Raw genomic sequence first — 23,703 nt, forward strand, 5'->3', positions numbered from 1 at the left:
TGGTCATGTCATTTGCACATCTGACGCTAATGTCCGAAAACAGACCGCTCCATTTGAATTTCAGTGTAACATGGCTGTCCATCTTTTAGTTCCATTTTTTCCAACAGCTTGCTTCTGAAATGTCAGTGAGCCAGCAGAAAGGCTCTCCGGCTGATTTTCTCTGTTCTCTGCAGTTGATTATTACACTTGTTTGCGGGTTCTTTCAAACTTCTATTCCAAGGTCAGTCATGGGAGGAGATTACCAAGCAGACAGAAATCATCATTCATGCGTGTACTTAAGGCTTAAATAAAGTACATGCCCATGGACCTCTAGGAACTATTGGCCCACAACCACGTACATTGGAGGAAGAACAAAGGTATCAAGAAACTTGAGGCTAAGCCTGCAGAAAACCCAGAAATCCGACATGTGTGCTGGAAGAAGCACACCAGCTCACAAACTACCCATTCAACTGCTCACAAACTACCCATTCAACCGCACTGACACTTCCTGCCCACCTGTGGATGTTTCCATTTCCCACATTGGTCTAAATAGCCATCAATTGAACACACAGACAAGAATGGAAGCAAGTCATTCTCAATCCTGAGGGACTGCCGAGGAAGAACATTGTTATTTTCCCCAAAGTTGGCTTGACATCCAACAGTATATTCTTAAGGATGGATTAAATACTAACTCTGGGACACAGCACCTCCTCCCATCTCTTGGATGAAAAGCACATGAATGTGTTTCAGTTGATAGACACATATATCCCAGTGAGGAATGTGGAGGAGTCACTGTGGTGGATGTTTATGTTAAAGTATATTTTGTGTTCTGTTGCTTTTAATTGGTATGACTGTATGGCACAACAAATTCCTTGTATGTTGCAAAACATACTTAGCTAATAAAGTATGATTATGATTACGATATTCAGTCATGAACAATAAACAAAGATTGATTAGAAAATTTATGTTCTGCAGTAGTGTAAACAATTTCCTTAATTCAACAAACTCAAACTAGCAATTGACTTTAATGGGTTAGAAATTGTATTTTTATTTTGAGAGAGTCTGTGGAGCAGTGCAAAAGTTGCAGCAAATTATAATACAGCATAACAGCTCACGTCAAAATTTCCTTCTGTATCAGAGATGTGTCATTGTTTTTGTGAATGTTAGATAAGCTCCAACAGTAATTTTTCTCTTGTGTCATGAGGCCACTTTGTAAGAGGGAAGGAAATTGTTCCTGTGTAGCCTTCAAAGCACAGCATGCATGTCAGCCTCTGGACTAGCTGGGAATAGTTTTTATTATTTTGTTGACAAATGATTCATGGGGGCTTTAGACACATTTGGACCTTTGAAAATTTAAGTTCTGATTCCCTCGCAGGGCTACAATCCCAGGAAATGTCATAGGGGACTGTTAAAGCTCAGATGGTATGATAACATCATACGACATATTGCTGTAATTTGAATTTCAGTGTAACATGGCTGTCCATCTTTTAGTTCCACTTTTTCCAACAGCTTGCTTCTGAAATGTCAGTGAGCCAGCAGAAAGGCTCTCCGGCTGATTTTCTCTGTTCTCTGCAGTTGATTATTACACTTGTTTGCGGGTTCTTTCAAACTTTCTAACTGAACCATTGTGCAGATATTTTTCATGGTCTTAAAACCACCCATCTGAAACTGAGCACTCCAGTTATTACTTTTGAGAATTTTAAATATATAATATAATTGTTGTTAGATACAAAATGCCGGGTATACTCAGCGGGACAGGCAGCATCACTGGGTAAAAGGAATGGGTGTCGTTTTGGTTTGAGAGACCGAGGTCTGAAGAAGGGTCTCAGCCTGAAATGTCATCCATTCCTCCTATCCAGAGATGCTGCCTGTCCCGCTGAGTTACTCCAGCATTTTGTATTTATCTTTGGTGTAGACCAGCATCTGCAGTTCCTTCCTACATGTATAATGGTTGTTGTTCCATAGGCACTTCCTGACATCCAGATCATCGTCCAAGTTTGGTTGATTCCTGTGCAATCACCCAACATAGCATGATTATAGCAACCTATCAGTTGTTTACATTTTCATCTTTTCCTTTGATTGCCCCCCCCCCGGTCATTTTTTGTTGACCAAGTTTACCAAGAATTAAATCTTAAAATGAGAATTTTGTATTTTTGTATTCTTTAACTTTTTCTTATTGTAAACTTCTATTTGTTGCAGGTTATACATGGGAAGATTAAATAAATGTAACCTTATAAAATCATGAACAATGGAAACACCAGTGCCATTGTAAAATGTATTTAAATTAATTGTCTAATTAATTAATTGATTGATTTTTTTTTTGCTTTGGATATATGATCCACTTTTCAACACTTAGGAAACAATGAATGTGAAAATGAAACAGATTTGTCAGTTTATATTTTGTCCAAAACTTTTGTCTGTGGATTACACCTGTGAGGGTGTGTAAAGGAAAAATATGGTTACACAAAATATACTTACAGCATATTTTGCTCAGTATACCACACAATCCATTCGGATGCTCCCAGTAGCAGGTGAAAGTACGAAGGATATATAATAATTGATGAAAATTGACCATCATTGAAGACAAGCAGTAACTTACTTGTGCTGGAGTTTCAAACAGATAAAATATGTGATAATTGGGCATGTGCCTTTATCTAGTCTAGTTCCATATTAATTCTGATTATTTTAATACGTGTTATATTGAAATAAGTAATTATTACTATACATGTGACTCACACTCCAGTGACCTTGTTTATCTGGCTACTTTGGCTCTGATAAATGTAGTTGTACAAACAAGCCCTGGCCCTGTAACACACATGGGAGCTTTCATTAATCTCCACATAAAATATCTCCAGATTTTTCAATGATGTCAGCATTAAAAGCCCCTTGGAGCCCAAGTTTGATCACGCAATGGTCCTTATATGAAAATATTTCAAAAACACCCAGCTGAAGAACTCTGCCTGCTGGTTTGGAAAAATAAACCACAAGCATCTGCATGAAATTATCCATTAATCAAATGAATGTCACTTTTTAAAAATATATAGAACAGCTCAAAATCTGTAAATTATTTCAAAATTTTAACTGGCTATTCTATTTCAACAGGAACAAAAAGCAGCTGGTTAATTCATTGAACCATCAAAGTTTGTGAATCATTTCAGTAACATTAAAGTACTACAGATACCTTTACAATAAATATCATTAGGTTATGAATGCACAATGCTGCCCAGATTATTATTTCCCTCATTCCAATATTGCACTAACTATTTTTTCACACTCTGCTCACATGCAATCACTACACCCTTTTGTGGTGCTTTAATTTACTGTAGTTTGAAAAGTTGCAGAACCTAATGATCTAAAGGATTAAATTAACACAGTGACCTGGTGGTAAATCATCATGCTGAGTGAATGTATTTCTGCTCATGGGAATGCAGTCCGCAACATTGCCTCAGCAAGATTAAGGATCTGCACCTGATTATAACACTCAATTTGGCATTTCAAAATTATTACGATCAACAAAAGAAATGTAATAGTTTCTTATGTTCATCATGTTATTTTAATTACAGAGACTTCATTTAGTACAAAGTTAAAAGTTGTAAATTATATATTTTGTCCCTCGAGCAGCCCGACTATTTACTGGGTCATTTCTTAAGTTAATAATGGTTGTAATAAACCTTTGATCATTTCAAATGTTGTATCCCAAAAGTTGCATTCCTGAACCATTCTGACACGAATGATTTCAGTCTTGATAGCAATGGAAGTGAAAATAACAGTTCCATTTCCATTTCCAATTATGAACATTCTTTTATCCTTTTATGCTTTTCATCCTTTTATCATGCTGTACAATTTGGACAGATATCAGCAAATGACAAGCAGCACTTTTGTCAGAAGCACATTGCATCAACTCTCAAGCAAACCTTTTCCCAAAGGAACCTGCAGATTTAACTCTCTTTATCTGTTCAGAGATGCAGCCCAACCTGCTTGGTATTTCCTCTATCTTCTGCAGTTATTGTAGACCATTTGATTATTTGATTTCTATTTTGGAATTTTCTTACCTCACATTCTCTCTCTATGATATCTCATCACTATACACTGATCAGCCAAAACATTATGACCTGATGAGCCAAAACATTTTGACCACCTGCCTAATATGATGTTGGTCCTCTGTGTGCAGCCCCATACGCAGCAGGGTGCGATGCACTGTGTATTGTGACACATTCCTCCCGTGACCACCATTAAAGTTTTCTGTGACTTGTGCCACAGTAGACCTTCTGTCGGTTCGGACCTGATGGGATAGCCTTCGTTGCCATCGCGCAACGATGAGCCTTGGGCGCCCAACACCGTGTCGGGGGTTTGTGGTTTGTTCCTCCTCGGACCACTGTCGGTAGGTACTGACCACTGCTGACACAAGCCTTGCCATTTCAGAGATGCTCTGACCCAGTCGTCTGGCCATAACAATTTGGCCCTTGTCAAAGTTGCTCAGGTCTTTACTCCTGCCCATTTCTCCTTCATCCAACACATCAACTTCAAGAACCGAATGTTCACTTGCTGCCTAATATATCCCACCCCTTGACAGGTGCCATTGTAACAAGATAATCAATGTTATTCACTTTGCCTGTCAGTGGCCATAATGTTTTGGCTGATCGGTGTGTAACCTTACATGTCTTGAACTAGTTCATTATCATAAGTCTATTTTAGACATGGCTATTCCAGGGGGGGTTTTGTTGGCTTTGTGAAATATTTCCAGAATAACGCTTTTATTAAGCACTTTGATAAAATGTCTGAAGAAGGGTCTCGACCTGAAACGTCACCCATTCCTTCTCTCCAGAGATGCTGCCTGACCCGCTGAGTTACTCCAGCATTTTGTGATACCTTTGATAAAATGTTTGTCATTATCTTAATTTTTTTTTACACAATCTGGAACTGGACAGTTAAAGACTGGACACTTAAAGAAATTAGTTTCAAATGGCCTCACACCAAAAAAAATTGTAAGTGATCCAGGTTTTTTAAAAATTCACTCCATTAGTGCAGAAGTCAACAGCTGATTGTATGACTCTTTTTCCATTAACACAATGAAATCCCAAGTGGTCAACCCTCTCTTCCATTCTATTACTTCACATGGAGTCGTAAGGAGTTCAGAAGGAGGTCACAACCCATCAGATTTATGTTCTTTCAGATTCTTCAACATGGTTTATCAAGTCTCATTATTCGATGCTGCTCTGCTGTTGATGCCCGGTCCACTCCGAGAGTGACACTTTTATGAAATTCAAAATGCCCCATTGTCAATTAGACATATAATAATCTAAACTGTTGGATTGATTGAAAGATACAACATGGAAACAAGCCCTTCACCAATTCCATACCGATCATAGATCACCCATTCACACTAGTTCTATGTTGCTTTCACAACCACTCCCTACACACTGACGGCAGCTTAGAGGTCAACTAACCTACAAACCCACACGTCTTTGGGATGTGGGAGGAAACCCACGCATTCACAGGGAGCATGTGAAAATACCACACAGACAGCACTTGGGATCAGGATCGAACGGGGAACTCTAGTGTGAGGCAGCAGCTCTGTTAATACTACTACTTCTTCATGACCTAATATAAACATATGTATTTTGTACAAGTTCACTTCTTGAACTTTTCACAAATACCGGAAATGAATACCGGTTCAGTTTCATCGGTATGGAACTGAAATCCGATACGAGTAGATGATATTTAAGTCACAGTATGGTGAGTGTGCAAAATAGAATTCATGATCAGACTCACTTAACTCAATCAGTGCAATTTATCTCAGCACAGTAAGACAAAAGAATTAACATGTTGCCTCCCTACATCAGTGAGTGATCTTCCTGACTTAAATGGGCTGATGTTCAACTGGAGTTGAATTAATATTGCAAAAGTCAACTTTTCCATCTTGAACACTAAGATTTGTGGCACCTACAAATTTATTACCAGTTCATCTCTTTTAATGCAACTTGCATACCTTTGATGGTAGTGTGATGGACTTCTACTGCACAGAGAAAAGTCCAATGTTCCACCATCAAAAAGGTATGATTGCTGCCCCATGTTTCAATCATAGGGTCTGAACCATGTACATATAATGTATGAAATAAATGTATTCAGTTGACGATTGTCCTCTTCCAATCTAAAAGGATTAATGGCAATTTGAGAACCTATTTGTTCACTGGCAGATTAGTATTTGCAGACTGACGTACTCAACAAACTTGACGGAAATCAATAAGCTTTCTGAAGGACAAAATTTTCACCTTTCTCACAGGTTAAGAAATAACAAATTACTAAGTGGAAAATTATTTCTAAAGTCAAGTAGAACTGAAGAGGAATTCTTTTTTCAAAAATGAAATCGAGATGCAAGGAGTCAAACAACCATGTGCATTAAAATTATATTGAAAGTTAAATGACCGCAACAATAGGCCTGATTGCATCTCTTTACTCTCAAATCCAGACATGATAGTAAAATTGTGAGATACTTTGCAATCCTCTGCTGCAAATTACATTAATAATAAATAGAGTTCTATCCGAAGGAGTGGAGTGGGAGCTCCTCCAGATAGCTTAATGCAAAATCTGCTGACGCTGGAGAAACCGTTAATAAATATGAAGGGATTTGTAAAAATTAAAAGAATTGCAGGTGTTGGAAATCTGAAATAAACAAAACTAGATTATTATCTCAATTGTGTCAGATTAGGAAAAAGAGAAAGTGCAACGAGATCTGGGTGTCCTTGTGCACAAGTCACTGAAAGTAAACATGCAGGTACAGCAGGCACTAAAGAAAGCTAATGGCATGTAGGCCTTCATAACGAGAGGATTTCAGTATAGGATTGAAGAGGTCCTTCTGCAGTTGTATAGGGCCCTGGCGAGACCACATCTGGAGTATTATGTGCAGCTTTGGTCTCCTAATTTGAGGGAGGACATCCTTGTTATTGAGGCAGTGCAGCGTAGGTTCACAAGGTTAATCCCCAGGATGGCGGGACTGTCATATGAGGTAAGATTGGAAAGACTGGGGTTGTATTCACTGGAATTTAGAAGGATGAGAGGGGATCTTATAGAAACATATAAAATTATAAAAGTGACTGGACAAGCTAGATGCAGGAAAAATGTTCCCAATGTTGGGGGAGTCCAGAACCAGAGCCCGCAGTCTAAGAATAAAGCGGAGGGCATTTAAAACTGAGATGAGAAAAAAAACGTTTTCGCCCAGAGAGTTGTGAATTTGTGGAATTCTTTGCCACAGGAGGCAGTAGAGGCCAATTCACTGGATGAATTTAAGAGAGAGTTAGATAGAGCTCTAGGGGCCAGCGGAATCCAAAGACGTACAGGTATGTAGGTTAATTGACTGGGTAAATGTAAAAAATTGTCCCTAGTGGGTGTAGGATAGTGTTAATGTGCGGGGATCGCTGGGCGGCGCGGACTTGGTGGGCCGAAAAGGCCTGTTTCCGCGCTGTATATATATGATATGATATGATATGAATCAAGGGATATGGGGAGAAGGCAGGCACGGGTTACTGATTGTGGATGATCAGCCACAATCACAATGAATGGTGATGCTGGCTCGAAGGGCCAAATGGCCTCCTCCTGCACCTATTTTCTATGTTTCTATGGAAGCCTTCGGCAGGTCAAGCAGCTTGTAGCGAGAGAAACTGATGTAGTTCTGGATCTGAAATTTTATTCGTTTCTCTTTCCATAGATGCTGCTTGCCTGCTAGGTATTTTCTGCATTTCCAGCTTTGATTAAATAATTTGTTGAAGAATCACTTTAACCCAATGCTGATCAATGTCATGCTTGATTTTCCAGTTAAGAAAACTAATAAGACGGTGGCTGGGTTAATAGGCGAATTACAGATTGTAGATGATCAGCCATGATCACAATAACTTATAACTTAATTTTTTTATCGTCCTGTGACTAATCTAATAAGATGGTGGCTGGGTTAATAGGTGAAAAAAATTTAAGTTATCACAGGAGTATAAATAGGGCTCTCACAGATACTAAGAGACATGTTTGTGTGCAGAATCATTGATGACAAGATTCAGAGCCAGTTGCTGTAAGAGACAAATTTGACTTTTGAGAATGCACTGAAAATTGCTCAAAGAGTGCAATCATCAGGTGGAATTGTTTGGTTTAGTTTATTATTGTCACATGTTTAGAGATACAGTGAAAGCATGTTCTGCCTGTTATCCAGCCACATCATACTATACATGAGTAAAATAGATCCTCTTCCGGAACAGTACGCAGAGAGTCGCCAGGCAAGGCTTGCAAAGGATAACAGGTGTTCCATGCAGTAGTGTGCACTAGTGAAGAATATGCACTATTTCGAAGCAAAACTAACATCATTTTTAAAAAGCTGTTCCTGTGGTAGAGACAAATATATGCCATCTGATTGCTTGCTCGAGCAAAAAAATGGTACAAAAAGGCCACACTGCCTTGGCTTGCAGCAATAAATGAAGAAAAGTTAGGCAAACAACCAGAAAGAAAGAAATGTTTAAAGAAGGGAGCTCAAAATCTCTTAGGTTTCCTTTACATGCACCATGTAAAAAGTGCTGTAATGCAAAGGAAGTGTTCACAATGTTTATTGGGAAAGGGGGCTAAGAATAAAAGAACCATTGATTGTTGCCATGAATGTGAATGACAAAGAGTTGACATGAGCTTCACATTGGGTGCTGCGTTGCACTGACTAACCAAAAAGAATATCCATCTGAGTGGCCAGAAAATACTCTGCCTCAACTTAAAAAGGCACAGTTAAATCTTAAGACCTGTACAGGTGAGAGCATTGAAGTAGTAGTAGATACTGATCATTTAGTAAAATATCACAGATATTGATACGTTATCATGAGTAGTTGTGGTAGGTTCTGGTCTAAGCCTGTTGGGAATATGCTTGCTGAAAGGAATTCTCCTGGATTGGAAGAACAATTATAGCATTGTTACTTCTGTTGTAACAATGTGAGGAGGTTTAGAGGGATATGGGTCAAATGGGGCCAGGTGGGACAGCTGTAGATGGCCCACCTTGATCGGCATGGGCAAGTTGGGCCAAACTGCTAGTTTCCATGCTCTAGGAGTCTAAGTTATTAAACACTGTCTAAAGTGCACCCAAACCAAAATTCCCTGCACTCCACCACAGTTTTTCAAGCCTAGTCCAGTGACCGATTTAATGTAAGTAAAATTGGAGGCACAAATTGCTGGCTACTGGGTCGAGAAAGTAATTCAACCTGTTAAGTACTCTGGATAGTTAGCACCCGTTGTGCCATGATGGATCCATCTGGGTATGTGGACATTACAAACTAACTGTTAATCATCTCATCCCTAAAACAGTATTCAACAGTCTTACTTCCAGTTTTGACTGGAGGACTAGTATTTTACTAAATTGGACACGAGTTATCCATATCAGATAGTGTTAGAGGATCAGTTTAGCATGTGTTTGACAGCCAACATATATAAGGACTAATATACATACTACATAAGCAACCCCCCTTTGGAGTTTCTACACCTGTTAGACAATAGACAATAGACAATAGGTGCAGGAGGAGGCCATTCGGCCCTTCGAGCCAGCACCGCCATTCAATGTGATCATGGCTGATCATTCTCAATCAGTACCCCGTTCCTGCCTTCTCCCCATACCCCCTGACTCCGCTATCCTTAAGAGCTCTATCTAGCTCACTCTTGAATGCATTCAGAGAATTGGCCTCAACTGCCTTCTGAGGCAGAGAATTCCACAGATTCACAACTCTCTGACTGAAAAAGTTTTTCCTCAACTCAGTTCTAAATAGCCTACCCCTTATTCTTAAACTGTGGCCCCTTGTTCTGGACTCCCCCAACATTGGGAACATGTTTCCTGCCTCTAACGTGTCCAACCCCTTAATAATCTTATACGTTTCGATAAGATCTCCTCTCATCCTTCTAAATTCCAGTGTATACAAGCCTAGTCGCTCCAGTCTTTCAACATATGACAGTCCCGCCATTCCGGGAATTAGCCAAGCAAACCTACGCTGCACGCCCTCAATAGCAAGAATATCCTTCCTCAAATTTGGAGACCAAAACTGCACACACCACTCCAAGTGCAGTCTCACTAGGGCCCTGTACAACTGCAGAAGGACCTCTTTGCTCCTATACAACTCCTCTTGTTATGAAGGCCAACATTCCATTGGCTTTCTTCACTGCCTGTGTACCTGCATGCTTCCTTTCAGTGACTGATGCACTAGGACACCCAGATCTCGTTGTACGTCCCCTTTTCCTAACTTGACACCATTCAGATAATACTCTGCCTTCCTATTCTTACCACCAAAGTGGATAACCTCACACTTATCCACATTAAACTGCATCTGCCATGCATCCGCCCACTCACACAACCTGTCTAAGTCACCCTGCAACCTTATAGCATTTTCCTCACAGTTCACACTACCACCAAGCTTTGTGTCATCTGCAAATTTGCTAATGGTACTTTTAATCCCTTCATCCAAGTCATTAATGTATATTGTAAATAGCTGCGGTCCCAGCACCGAGCCTTGCGGTACCCCACTAGTTACTGCCTGCCATTCTGAAAGGGACCCATTTATCCCCACTCTTTGCTTTCTGTCTGTCAACCAATTTTCTATCCATGTTGACTTTGAGAGATCCTTGGAAGGGGTAGTCATGGAGCATTTCCAAGGTCACAGGAACCTGCAGAGATGAACACCTGCAGGATGTGGATGAGCAGATTGAAAATGACAGGCTGACATTCAAAGACAAAGAAGTGAATTTTATTCATGAATGAAATACACTACTTCTCACTGTGGCTATTAAAGGACAACACCTAGTTCATGATGAGGGAAAGGCCACTATGAATGTTCTCACCACAATCAGCGTAAATGAACTGAATGCATAACAGGGTTGTTGAATTATTATTTAAATTCTAGCAACGTATGAAGTACCTCATATCAATTGCTGCTTAAAGATTGAAGTAGACATAGGCCAAAGCCCCCAAAAAAGTTTGTGTATTTTAAAACTTGCTACACAGTCTGTTGATATGCTAATACCTATTCAACTGAAAGAGAGTTAAACTTATTTTGTGATGCATCGTCATAAGGAGCAGAATTCGACCACTCAGCCCATCTAGTCTACACTACTATTCAAGTCAAGTCAAGTCAAGTCAATTTTATTTGTATAGCACATTTAAAAACAACCCACGTTGACCAAAGTGCTGTACATCTGATTAGGTTCCAATGGAAAAAAAATGAAACATACAGTAGCACGCAAACAGTTCACAGCGCCTCCTCAATGAGCCTCAAACGCTCGGGAGTAGAAATAGGTTTTGAGCCTGGACTTAAAGGAGTCGATGGAGGGGGCAGTTCTGATGGGGAGAGGGATGCTGTTCCACAGTCTAGGAGCTGCAACCGCAAAAGCGCGGTCACCCCTGAGCTTAAGCCTAGACTGCGGGATAGTGAGTAGCCCCAAGTCGGCCGACCTGAGGGACCTGGAGTTAGAGAGGGGGGTTAGAAGATTTTTGATGTAGGGGGGGGGGGAGTGTCCATTTAGGGCTTTATACGTGAATAGGAGGAGCTTGAAGTTGATTCTGTACCGTACAGGGAGCCAATGGAGAGAGGCCAGAATCGGGGTGATGTGGTCCCTTTTACGGGTACCCGTCAGGAGTCTCGCTGCGGCGTTTTGGACCAGTTGCAGGCGGGACAGGGAAGATTGGCTGATCCCAGTTGCAGTAGTCTAGGCGGGAGGAAATGAAAGCGTGAATGATTTTTTCTGTGTCGTCGAATTGGAGGAAAGGTTTGATTTTAGCTATGGTTCGAAGTTGGAAGAAGCTGGCTTTTACCACAGCGTTGACTTGCTTATCAAATTTTAATGCAGAGTCAAATATCATGCCGAGGTTTTTGACATGCGGTTTGACTAGGCAGGATAGTCATGCTTGATCTATTTTTCCCTCTCAATCCCATTCTCGTGTCTTCTCACCATAACCTTTGATGCCCTTCCTAATCAAGAACCTATCCTAAAAATACCCAATATCATGGCCTCCACAGCTGCCTGAAATTCCACAAATTCACCACCCTCTGGCTAATTAAATTCCTCTTTATCTCCATCTTGAAGGTACGTCCTTTTATTCTGAGGCAGTGCTCGTTGTTTCTAGACTACTATTACTGGAATTCCACGTCCACTCTATCTAGGCCTTTTATTAAAAACATAGACATAGAAACATAGAAAATAGGTGCATGAGGAGGCCATTTGGCCCTTCGAGCCAGCACCGCCATTCATTGTGATCATGGCTGATCATCTACAATCAGTAACCTGTGCCTGCCTTCTCCCCATATCCTTTGATTCCACTAGCCCCTAGAACTCTATCTAACTCTCTTTTAAATTCATCCAGTGAATTGGCTACCACTGCCTTTGTGGCAGAGAATTCCACAAATTCACAACTCTCTGGGTGAAAAAAATTCTTCTCACCTCAATTTTAAATGGCCTCCCCTTTATTCTTCGACTGTGTGCCCTGGTTCTGGACTCCCCCAACATTGGGAACATTTTTCTTGCATTTAGCTTGTCTAGTCCTTTTATAATTTTATACGTCTCTATAATATCCCCTCTCATTCTTCCAAACTCCAGTGAATACAAGCCTAGTCTTTCCTCATATGACAGTCCCTCCATCCCAGGGATTAATCTCGTGAACCTACGCTGCACTGCCTCAATAGCAAGGACGTCCTTCCTCAAATTAGGAGACCAAAACTGCACACAGTTGGCCTCACCATGGGCCTATACAACTGCAGAAGGACTTCTTTGCTCCTGTACTCAAATCCTCTCGTTATGAAGGCCAACATGCCATTAGCTTTCTTCTCTGCCTGCTGTACCTGCACACTTACTTTCAGTGACTGGTGTACAAGGACACCAAGGTCTCATTGCACTTCCCCTTCACCTAATCTGATACCATTGAGATAACAATCTGCCTCCTTATTTTTGCCGCCAAAGTGGATAACCGCACATTTGTCTACATTATACTGCATCTGCCATGCATCTGCCCACTCACTCAACCTGTCCAAGTCACCCTGCAACCTCCTAACATCCTCTTCGCAGTTCACACTGCCTATTATCTGGTAGTTTAAAATGAGATCCCCCCTTGTCCTTTTAAGCTCCAGCCAGTACAGGATAGAGCCTTCAAATGCTCCTCATATGTTAATCAAATCACCCCCGGGTCATTCTTTTAAACGTCCTCTGGACCCTCTGCAAAGCCAGCACGTCCTTCCTCAGATATGGGGCCCAAAACTGCTCACAATCATAACTGTAGCCTCACCAGTGCCTGATAAAGCCTCAGCATTACATCCTTTATATTCTAGTCCCTTCGGCATGAATGCTAGCATTTCCTTTGCGTTCCTTACCGCCGACTCAACCTGCAAATTAGCCTTTTGGGAATCGTGCACCAACACTCCCAAGTCCCTTTGCACCTCCCATTTCTGAATCCTCTCCCCATTTAGAAAATAGTCGACTCCTTTATACCTTCTACCAAAATGCATGACAGTACACTTTGCCAGGCTGTATTCCATTTGCCACTTCTTTGCCCACTCTCCCAATCTGTCCAAGTCCTTCTGCAGCCTCCCTGCTTCATCAACACTACCTGCCCCTCCACCTATCTTCATATTATCCCCAAATTCAGCCACAAAGCCATCAATTCCCTCATAGACTCATCCACGTCATTAACATGTAATGTGAAAAGTAGCGGACCCAGCACCGACCCCTATAGAACACCACTATTCATTGGCAGCAAACCAGAAAAGGCCTCCTTTGTGCCCACTCTTTGTCTTCTACCAGTCAGCCAATCTTCTACCCATGCTAGTTTAGTTCAGTTTATTATTGTCACATGTACTGTGGTACAGTTAAAAGCTTCTGTTTGCATGCTATCCAGTCAAAGAAAAGGCTATACATGAATACAATCAAGCTGTTCACAATGCACGGATAAAGGATAAAGCGTACAACATTTAATGCAAGATATAACTGAGGTCCAATTAAATCTGATTAAAGATAGTTTAGAGGTCACCAATGAGGTGGATGGGAGGTCAGAAACACAGTCTTGCTGATGAAAAGACCATTCAGTTGCTTGATAACAGTTGGAAAGAAACTGTCCCTAAAAGTAACTTGCCTCTAATACCATGGACTCCTATCTTGTTTAGCAGCCTCACCAAAGGCCTTACCAAAGGCCTTCTGAAAATCCAAGTAAACAACATCCACTACCTTTCCTTTGTCTATCCTGCTTGTTAATTCCTCAAAGAACTCCAACAGATTTATCAGGCAAGATCTCCCCAAAACAAAACCATGCAGGCTTCAGCCTATCACGCGATTCCAAGTACCCTAAGACCTCATCTTTAATAATTGACTAAAATTTTACCAACCATAGAAGTCTGGCTACCTGGCTAGAATTTCCTTTCTTTTGCCTCGTTCCTTTCTTAAACAGTGTAGTTACATTTGCGATTTTCCAGTCCTCTGGAACCATTCCTGACTCAAGCGATTCTTGAAAGATCACCACTAATGCCTCCACAATCTCAACATTTACCTCTTTCAGAAACCTGCGGTGTAATCCATTAGTCCAGGTGACTTATTCACTTTAAGACCTTCCAGCTTCCCAAGCTCCAGTAATAGCGACTGCACTCACTTTTGCCTCCTGACTCTCTTGAATTTCTGGCATGGTGAGGGTGCTGTGTTGTCCCTTTGAATGGAAGATGGATTTTGTAAGACAATAGGGTTTACATCCCTAACACTGACAGTAGCAAAGATAGAATACTCTCAACTAGATAAAGAAGTTTTAATCATCAGGTCTGGAGTCAACGGATGGATGCCACTTCCCCATTCACAGACTATTTCCCTGCCACTCTCTGCGTATGTCCTGACCTGGTTTAACTTCCCAAAATATGTCACTTTGAACTTGTCTGAGTGAACATTAAAAGGTCCCAGTACTGATCCCTGTGGCACACCATTCATCCAGGTCTCTAATCTGAAAGGCAACTCTACACGACCTTCCACTGCCACCTACTGCCAAGCTCACCCAGCATCCCAGGTTTTCTAATCTTCTGGACAAACCATGTGGAAGCTTGTCAAGACCTTGCTAAAGTCCATGTCGGTAACATCCACTACCTTGCCCTCATCAATCCTCTTGACTACAAGTTCAAAAAACTCAGTCAAAGTCATGAGACGTTATTTTCCACACACAAACCCATGCTGACTATTCCCAAATCAGTTGCCTGTCCAAATACAAATAAATGCTGCCTCTCAGAATCCACTCCAATAACTTTCCCATCACTGATTTTAGGTTTCAACTGCAAGCATTTCTTGTATATAAGTACAATATAAGCTATCCTCCTGTTACCTCAGTCAAGGCTAATGAAGATACAATAATCTTTAGTAGGACAAAGAACTGCAGATGCCGGTTTAAATCGAAGGTAGACACAAAATGCTGGAGTAACTCAGCGGTTCAGGCAGCATCTCGGGAGAGAAAGAATGGGTGACGTTTTGGGTCGATACCCTTCTTCAGACTGATCTCTGCCAGGGTTGCAGCAGTTTCTTGGTTCCCACAAAATTCTAGGATACACCTGGTCAGGCCCAGGGTCTTAATCATATGTATGCTCTTCAAGAGCACAAACATCTCCTCTTACCAATCTAAACCCTATTGTGTTACCAAAACCACCAATGGGACAACACAGCACCCTCACTACACCAGCAATGTACCACAAATTCAAGAGTCAGGGGGCAGAAGTGAGTGCAGTCACTATTACTGAGGAGAAATTGCTGGGGAAGCTGAAAAGTCTGAAGGTTGAAAGTCACCTGGACCAGATGGACCACACCCCAGGGTTCTGAAAGAGGTAGTTGGTACCAATATGTTTCAGGCTAATACTAGCTTCCATGTCCTTCTCTGTGTTAAATACAGAGAAGTATTAATTGAAGACCTCTGCATTCTCATATGGATGACCACACTGATCCTTAAGGGGACATCCTCTCTCCCTCGTAACTCTTTTGTTCTTAATATAGTTGTGGATTTTAAAAAAAGTCTCATTATCTTATCTGCAATGCATATCCCACATTCAATTTGTGCCTTTTGTACACAAGGGACTCACTTGATCCTGGAAGCCTGTACCTCACGTGTCTCCTCCTTTTTCTTGACCGGAGCCTTAATATCCATAGAAAACAAGGGTTTCCTAGTCCTGCCAGCATTCAAACAGGCACATGCTGGCCCTAAGCTCACCCATTCCACTTAGAAAGCATTTCACTTCCATCCCTTTACTTTCAAACAGCCTTTCCCAATTAACCTTGGCAAGTTCTTAACTAATTCCATCAAAATTGTCCTTGTCCCAATTTAGAACATCACCTTGTGGACCAGGCCTATCTTTAAGTATAACACATTTCGAACTTATAGAATTATGGAACTGGTCACAAAGTGTTCTCCCATTGACACATCAACCACTATCCCAACCTCATTTCCTAAGAGGAGGTTGAGTGTAGTCCCTTCTCTAATAGGTCCATCTACATATTGCTTCAGAAAACATTCCTGGACACATTTAACAAATTCTAACATCTAATTCTTCAGTACTATGGCAGTTCCTGTCAATATTAGGGAAGTTAAAATCGTCTACCAACACAAACCTATCATTCCTACTCTTATCTGCATTCTCCCTACATATTTGTTCCTCTAATTCTTATCAAATTCTTATTTCCAAGCTCCACCCACATAGCCTCACTGGACACTCCCTCCGTGATACCATTTTTAAACACTGCTGTGATGTTCTCTCTAATCAATACTATGACACCCCTGCTCTCTTACCCTCACCTCCTGCCTGTAGCCATACCTGTCACCCCAGACCATTCAGCTGACAGTCCTGCCCATCCCTCAACCATGTTTCCGTAATTCCTATTAAATCACAAACCCATGTGCCAATCCATGCCCACAGTTCGTCTGTGCTACTCATCAGACTTCTTGCATTAATATATATACTGTTTAGCCCATGAGACCTTCCTTGCCTTCTATTCTGCCCATGTCTGGCTTGCCTTCTAGACGTGCTTGCTTTAACTTCTATATTTGATTGATTGATTTGATTGAGTATTTTGAACAACCAAGAAGGTCAATGAGAGCAAGGCCGTAGACATTGTCTACATGTACTTCAGTAAGACCCATGATAAGATTCCATAGATTGCTCTGGAAGGTTAGATCGCATGGGATCCAGGGAGAGTTAAGGGCCTATCCCACTTAGGCGATTTTAAGGCGACTGCCGGTGACTAGGCTGTCGCCGACAGTTCGCCGGGGTGTTGCGGGCATGATCGTGAGGAGTCTTCCAAAACTCGTAGTGGATCTCGGCGCGTCACTGAGAAGTCATCCGGTTTGAAATTTCTCAGCGACAGCTGGCTTGTCGCCAGGTATCGTTGCTTATTGCAGGCGCTGTCGCCTGCTGTCCCCAGGTTTGATAGGTTCTCTTAGATGCATTTAGAAGCACATAATATTAAAATAAGTAAAGTCATTTCAAATACCATAAAATGCTTGTGTTTAACCAATTTATTTACCGTCAGGACATTTCACAGGTAGATTGGAGGCAACAGTTTGACGGTCAGGTAAGCATGGGAATTTTCGCGATGTTTTTGGCCTCAGCCATTACATTTAAAGTGGGCTCCAAACCCAGATATGCAACCCAGAAACCAGATATGCATCTCCCTTACATTTTCAAAGAATGCCCACACACTTTTCACAAAAATCCACTGAACCACTTTAAAAAAAAAATTTTTTTTTAATACAGCTATTAGTAAACTGGAAGTAAATCCAGTGTATTCCTTGTTAGAGTAAAGCTTGGTTTTCAAGTAACCAGGGCATGATGTTTTATTTCAAAACTCTCAAGTACTTACCGACTTGTCAGTGATTTCAGCGAAAATCAGGACGCCGAAGCATTGACAGCGTGGGAATTTTCCCAATGTTTCAGAAGACGGTGGAAGACCTGATGGCATTGTCGTGGTCATTGGTGTCGGGTAAAAGAAAATCTCGACGATCTGCTACGACTTTGACAGTCGCCGGCAGTCGCCAAAAAATCGTCTAAGTGGGACAGGCCCTTTAGCTGACTGGATATAGAATTAGCCTAGTGTTAGGAAGCTGAGAGGATGTTGGTGGATGGTTGTTTATCAAACTGAAGGCCTGTGACTAGTGGCGTACCTCAGGGATCATCGCTGGGCGTCATTTATATCAACAATTTGGATGAGAATATACTAGGCATGAATTTGTAAGTTTGCAGATGACCCAAAAAAGTGGTATCATAAACAGTGTAGATGGTTATCGAAAATGACATCAGGATCTTGATCAGCAGGGTAAGTGAGCCGAGGAATGGCTAAGAGAGTTTAATTCAGATAAGTGCACGGCGTTGCATTTTGCGATGTAAAACTAGGGCAGGACCTTTACATTAAATGGTAGGATCCTGGGGAGTGTTGCAGGGTGGAGAGATCTAGGAGTACGAGTATGTTTCTATTCTAGGGACTATGTTTCTATTCTAGGGGCTAGTGAAATCAAGGGATATGGGGAGAAGGCAGGCACAGGTTACTGATTATAGATGATCAGCCATGATCACAATGAATGGCGGTGCTGGCTCGAAGGGCTAAATGGCCTCCTCCTACACCTATTTTTCTATGTTTCTTACATAGTTCCCAGAAAGTGCTGTTGCAGGTAGATAGGATGGTGAAGAAGGCTTCATCATCGGGAAACTAAGTATAAAGATCAGAATATTATGTAGAGTTGTTGGTGAGGCTGCACTTGAAGTACTGTGTTCAGTTTTGGTCACTGCTATAGGAAAGATGGCATTAACATAGAAAGGGTGCAGGGAATATATATCAGAATGTTACCATAATTCTAGGACCCGAGCTATAGTAAGAGTTTGGGCAGAGTCAGACTATATTTCTTGGAGCGAAGGATGCTGAGGGGCAATCTTATAAAATCATGAAGGGAAAAGATAGGGTAAATACAGCCTTTTTCCCCCAAGAATAGAGAAACCAAGAACTAGAGGGCACGTTTAAGGTGAGAGAGAAAAGATTTAATAGGAATCTGAGGGGCAACTTGTCTGGTGATTATATGTAACACACTGACAGAGGATGGAGATGAGTCAGATGCAATAACAACATCTAAAATAGATTTGGACAGATGCAGGGATAGGAAAGGTTTAGAGGTATAGGGGGCAAACGTGTACAAATGGGACTAGCTTAAAAAGCATCTTGGTTGGCATGGACACGTTGGACGCTAAGGGTCTGTTTCCATGCTTATGACTCCATTTGCTTTGACTTTCTCATTTGTTACACGACAACTTTGGGTCCCCTGCCAGATGAGAGAAGAAGCTTAGAAGCTTCTAGCATCTCGCTCTGCCAGGATATTGATCCCCCTCCAGGTCAGATGCAACTCGTCTGTCTTGGGGCAGGTCACCTTTGCCCCAGAAGGGATCCCAGTGGTCCAAGAAACCTAATCCCTCCCCTCATCACCAGCTCTTCAGCCATCTGCTTGAGTCGTGCCACAACGACAGCCTCTTGCTCACTGCTATATAATCCAAGGACTTCAGAAAGGGGAAGTTGCCAAAGCCATTTTAATCCTGCTTGGCTGGACATTTGTTAAACAGCAGGGAAGATTAATGCTATTTACAGGGATCACCAGCTACAAAGCAGTTAGTTGCTGATTGATTTTTCTGCTGGTTGGTGTATCTCTGCAGTGATTTTCTTTTGTTCCAAGTTGTAAAAGCATCTAATGCCTGGTGTAATATGTTCTTCGGCTCTTTTTGCTCCCGGCCAAGTACATTGTCAACATTCCCTTGCAATACATTGCATGACACACTGCTGGAAGAAGAAAGAGGGAAGAAGGCTCGTCCTCAAAAGGAAACTGTAACATCAACCACTTAGATGGGATTACAAGCAAACAAAGTTTTCCATTGCTTCTATGCTGAATATCATTAGTTTATTGCAGAGTTTGTGCAAAGTTAATGACAGCCTCCTCCATGCAAGTGCACATGTTTTCTGTAGGCCTGCCTAATATCTTAAACATTTCATTGGGGAAATTGCGAGACAAATTTTTTTCTGCAGGCTGCTGCATTAAATTCTTCATTTAATCCTTCTCCTCAGAGCTCATGTTCGGCTTTGCCTAACCTACCTCTAGGTTCTAACAGTATATTTGTAAAAAAAAAAATACTTGCTCTATTTTTGCTGATTCTTGTCAACTCATGGACCAATTGAAGCCAGGAAAGTGTGCAGCTTGCATGTAAACCTCCTTGAATGTTAATGAGATCCAGAATAGTGTTGATTGTTCAATGCTCCAATGACACACTGAAGAGAAAAATTGCCTCTGAGATTACAGATTCAAACCTGCATTTATTATTATTTTTTTATTGAAGTGGGTATTACCAGCCTTTATTACCCACCTAATGGCGCTTGAGAAGGTGGTAACTGTGAGCCATCGTCTTACAAACCTTACGATGAAGCTGCTCCAATAATGCATAGAAGTCGAGCGCTCCAGTAATTAACACAAAGATAATAAAAGACTGGTGGTGTTTTCCATGTTAAGATGGAGTGGGACATTTTGAATTTTCAGGGGGTGGGCTGCTATCCTTCTTCTAGAGTTGAAGATATGTTTCTTCAGTATTGTTATAGTTGCATTAATCCAAGCTCAGAGAGAGTTAGATATAGCTCTTAGGGCTAACAGAATCAAGGGATATGGGGAGAAAGCAGGAATGGGGTACTGATTTTGGATGATCAGCTATGATCATATTGAATAGCGGTGCTGATTCGAAGGGCCAAATGGCCTACTGCACGATTTTTTTATGTTTCTATATTTCTGTTACTTTCATCAAATTCTTGATTATGTTCTAAAGATGGTAAAGAAGCATTAGCCTCGAGTGAGGTACCGGAAGACTGGAGGATAACCTGGGGAGTTAGGAGGCGAGTCAGTCATTACAGGGTACCCTGCCTCTGATTTAATAGTATCAACAATTAAGCTCCTGGTCATTGGAAACCCTCTAGATGCTGCTTGTCAACTTGCTGTATAGAAGAGCGATCCATTATATAATGTGCAGAAAGTAACTTAATTGTTTAAAAATACAAGAAACATTTAGAAAGAGAGAGACAGCGATTTTGCCTGCCTTCCATACTTGAACTTTGCATCCTACTGGATTCCCATGGAGAACCAATTGCTCATGAATTTTGTTATTGGCAATAAATAATCTGAAGCAATAACAGGTTTCCCAAAACGACAAGTGAAAGAAAAGCAGTAACATGCCAGTTCACATTCTGGGGAAAATATGGAATCAGTTTGTATATTATAGCATTCACAGCAGAATGTGTTGCATTGGAATAATGATCAATTATGCAATAAATGAAGTTGGCACACCATCACCTATTCAACAAATATCCGATTGTAATCAAATTGCTACACTGCTGTCTTACCTTTACACTGGTTTTGATCATTGCGTGCAAAGCCACGTGGACATCGCTGTTGCAGGAAGGGTAGATTTGAGTATGGCCGTTGAGTAGGAACAGGGACATGAACAGGCGCAAGAGTGGTTGAAGGAACATTCCTACTTTCACCACTACTATTCGTGATAATGATAGCTGTTTTAGGCAGGCACAAGTATCCTCCATAATGGTTTATACATTTCATTTCTCCTTTGCATGCATCAGCAATAGTCTCACATTCATCAACATCTGAAAAACAATTTTAAAAAAAATACTTAACATGTGAAAGACTATTTTGCAAAGTTACTAAAAGGATCAGATTTTGCTGCATAGAATCACAGAAACACTTTCAGAAAGAACAATCCCAGTTCACTCCACTCCCCGTCCAACAGTGGAAGTGGGCATGTAAGACCTATAAATGCTTCCTTTTAAAAAATATACATGCACAGGCCATTATGAGAAGTGATGGAAGAAATTGAAGGGCTTCCTGTCAGAGATATTTGTGTCATTGATAGCCATGGGCGAGGTGCCAAAAGACAGGCTAACATAATGCCTCTATTTAACAAAGGCCATAAGAAAAAGCTCGGGAACTACAGACTGGCGATTCTAACATTAGTGGTGAGAAAGTTATTGGATGGGTTTCTGAGAGACAGGATCCAAGGCAAAGAATGATTAGGGATGGTCCACATAGCTTTGTGCATAAGAAATTGTGTCTCCCAAATTTTTCTACGTTCTTCGAAGAGGGAACCAAGAAGATTGATGAGGGTAGTACATTGTCTATATGAACTTTAACAAGGTCTTTGACCAGGTACTGCGTTGGAAGCTGGCAAGGAAGATTAGATCACATGGGATTCAGGATCAGCTAGCCAATTGCACACAAAATTTGATTGAAGGTACGATTAAAGGGTGGTGGTAGAGGTTTGTTTTTCAGACTGAAGGTCTGTAACAAGTGGTGTGCCACAGGGTTTGTTACTGGGTTCATTGTTTATAATATTAATGTGGATGTAAATGGTTAGTAAGTTTGCAGTTGAAATAAAATTGGTGATATAGTGGAAGAATACAGTGAAGAATTTAAAGTGTAACTACAACTAGATCTTGATCAACTGGGCCAATGGGCTGTTCCTATTACATGGATAGGATAGGTTTGGAGGGATATGGACCAAAGGCAGACAGGTGGGACTAGTGTAGCTGGGACATATTGGCTGTTGTGGGCAAGTTGGGCCGAAGGGCCTGTTTTCACACTGTATCACTCTATGTGGCGGATGGAATTTAATTCAGATAAATATGAGGTGTTGCATTTTGGTAAGACAAACTAGGGCTGGACATACACAGTAAATGGTAGAGCCTTGGGTAATGTCATAGCTCAGAGAAACCTAGGGGGTGTATGTATATAATTCCATGTATATGGCAGCACAGGGGATGACGGCGTTTGGCATTCTCCTCTTCATTGTTGAGGGTATCGAGTATAGGAATAGGGATGTCATGATGGAGATGTTCAAGACATTGGCAAGGCCACACTTGGGATACTGTATACAGTTCTGGTTGTCCTACTTATTAAGGATGTCATTAAACTGGAAAGGATGCAGATGAGATTTACAAGAAAGTCACTGGGTTTGGATGGTATAAGCTGAGTCTTTTTCCCTGGAGGCCAAAGGTGACCTTGCAGAGGTTTATACAATCGTAAGGGGCAGAGATAAGATGAATAGCCACAGTCTTTTCCCCCAGGGTAGAAGGCATAGGTTTAAGGTGAGAGAGAAAAGATTTAAAACAGGACCCAAGCAGCAGCTTCTTCACACACCGAGGGTGGTCTGTATTTGGAATGAGCAGCCAGAGGAGGTTGCAGAAGCAGGTACAATACAACACCTGAAACACACTTGAATAGGCACATTTCTCGGAAAGGTTTAGAGGAATATGGTCCATTCACAGGCAAGTTGGGCAACATGGTTGGTGTGGAGGAGTTGAGCTGAAGGGCCTATTTCCATGCTGCATAGCCCTATGATACTATCTATGACTCTATTTCCACAATGTGGGTGGCAGTGTGAACTAGTAAATCAGAGCAAACAGAAGTTCAAAAACACCACTGTGGAATGCAATGTTTGTGTGACTTTCACAAACCACTTGTAGACCACTCACGTAGAACCAGGTCTTTGCAAGACATGCGAGTCCCTTTTAAAAGGAAGTTAAAGGAAAGCTGTTTGACCAGATACCCAACCTAAGGCTTAGGCTTAACCTAGCTTTAATTTAAAACTTATCCTTTCTCTTCAGTCTCCACCTCCCCTGTTCTGACTTCTCTATCCCAGT

The 23,703-nt window shown here is 41.3% G+C and overlaps 1 protein-coding gene across 2 annotated transcripts in view; it reads right to left on the reverse strand.

Moving 5' to 3' along the window:
- LOC144596914 (EGF-containing fibulin-like extracellular matrix protein 1) overlaps positions 1 to 23,703 on the reverse strand; it is a 91,421-nt gene that overhangs the window by 65,837 nt on the left and 1,881 nt on the right. For both annotated transcript variants that reach the window (XM_078405792.1, XM_078405793.1), the window contains one exon: positions 21,394 to 21,651. In XM_078405792.1, coding sequence (XP_078261918.1) covers positions 21,394 to 21,651 — 258 coding nt within the window. The remainder of the gene's footprint in view (positions 1 to 21,393; positions 21,652 to 23,703) is intronic.

This window comes from Rhinoraja longicauda, chromosome 9, assembly GCF_053455715.1.
Source record: "Rhinoraja longicauda isolate Sanriku21f chromosome 9, sRhiLon1.1, whole genome shotgun sequence".
Taxonomy (NCBI): domain Eukaryota; kingdom Metazoa; phylum Chordata; class Chondrichthyes; order Rajiformes; family Arhynchobatidae; genus Rhinoraja; species Rhinoraja longicauda.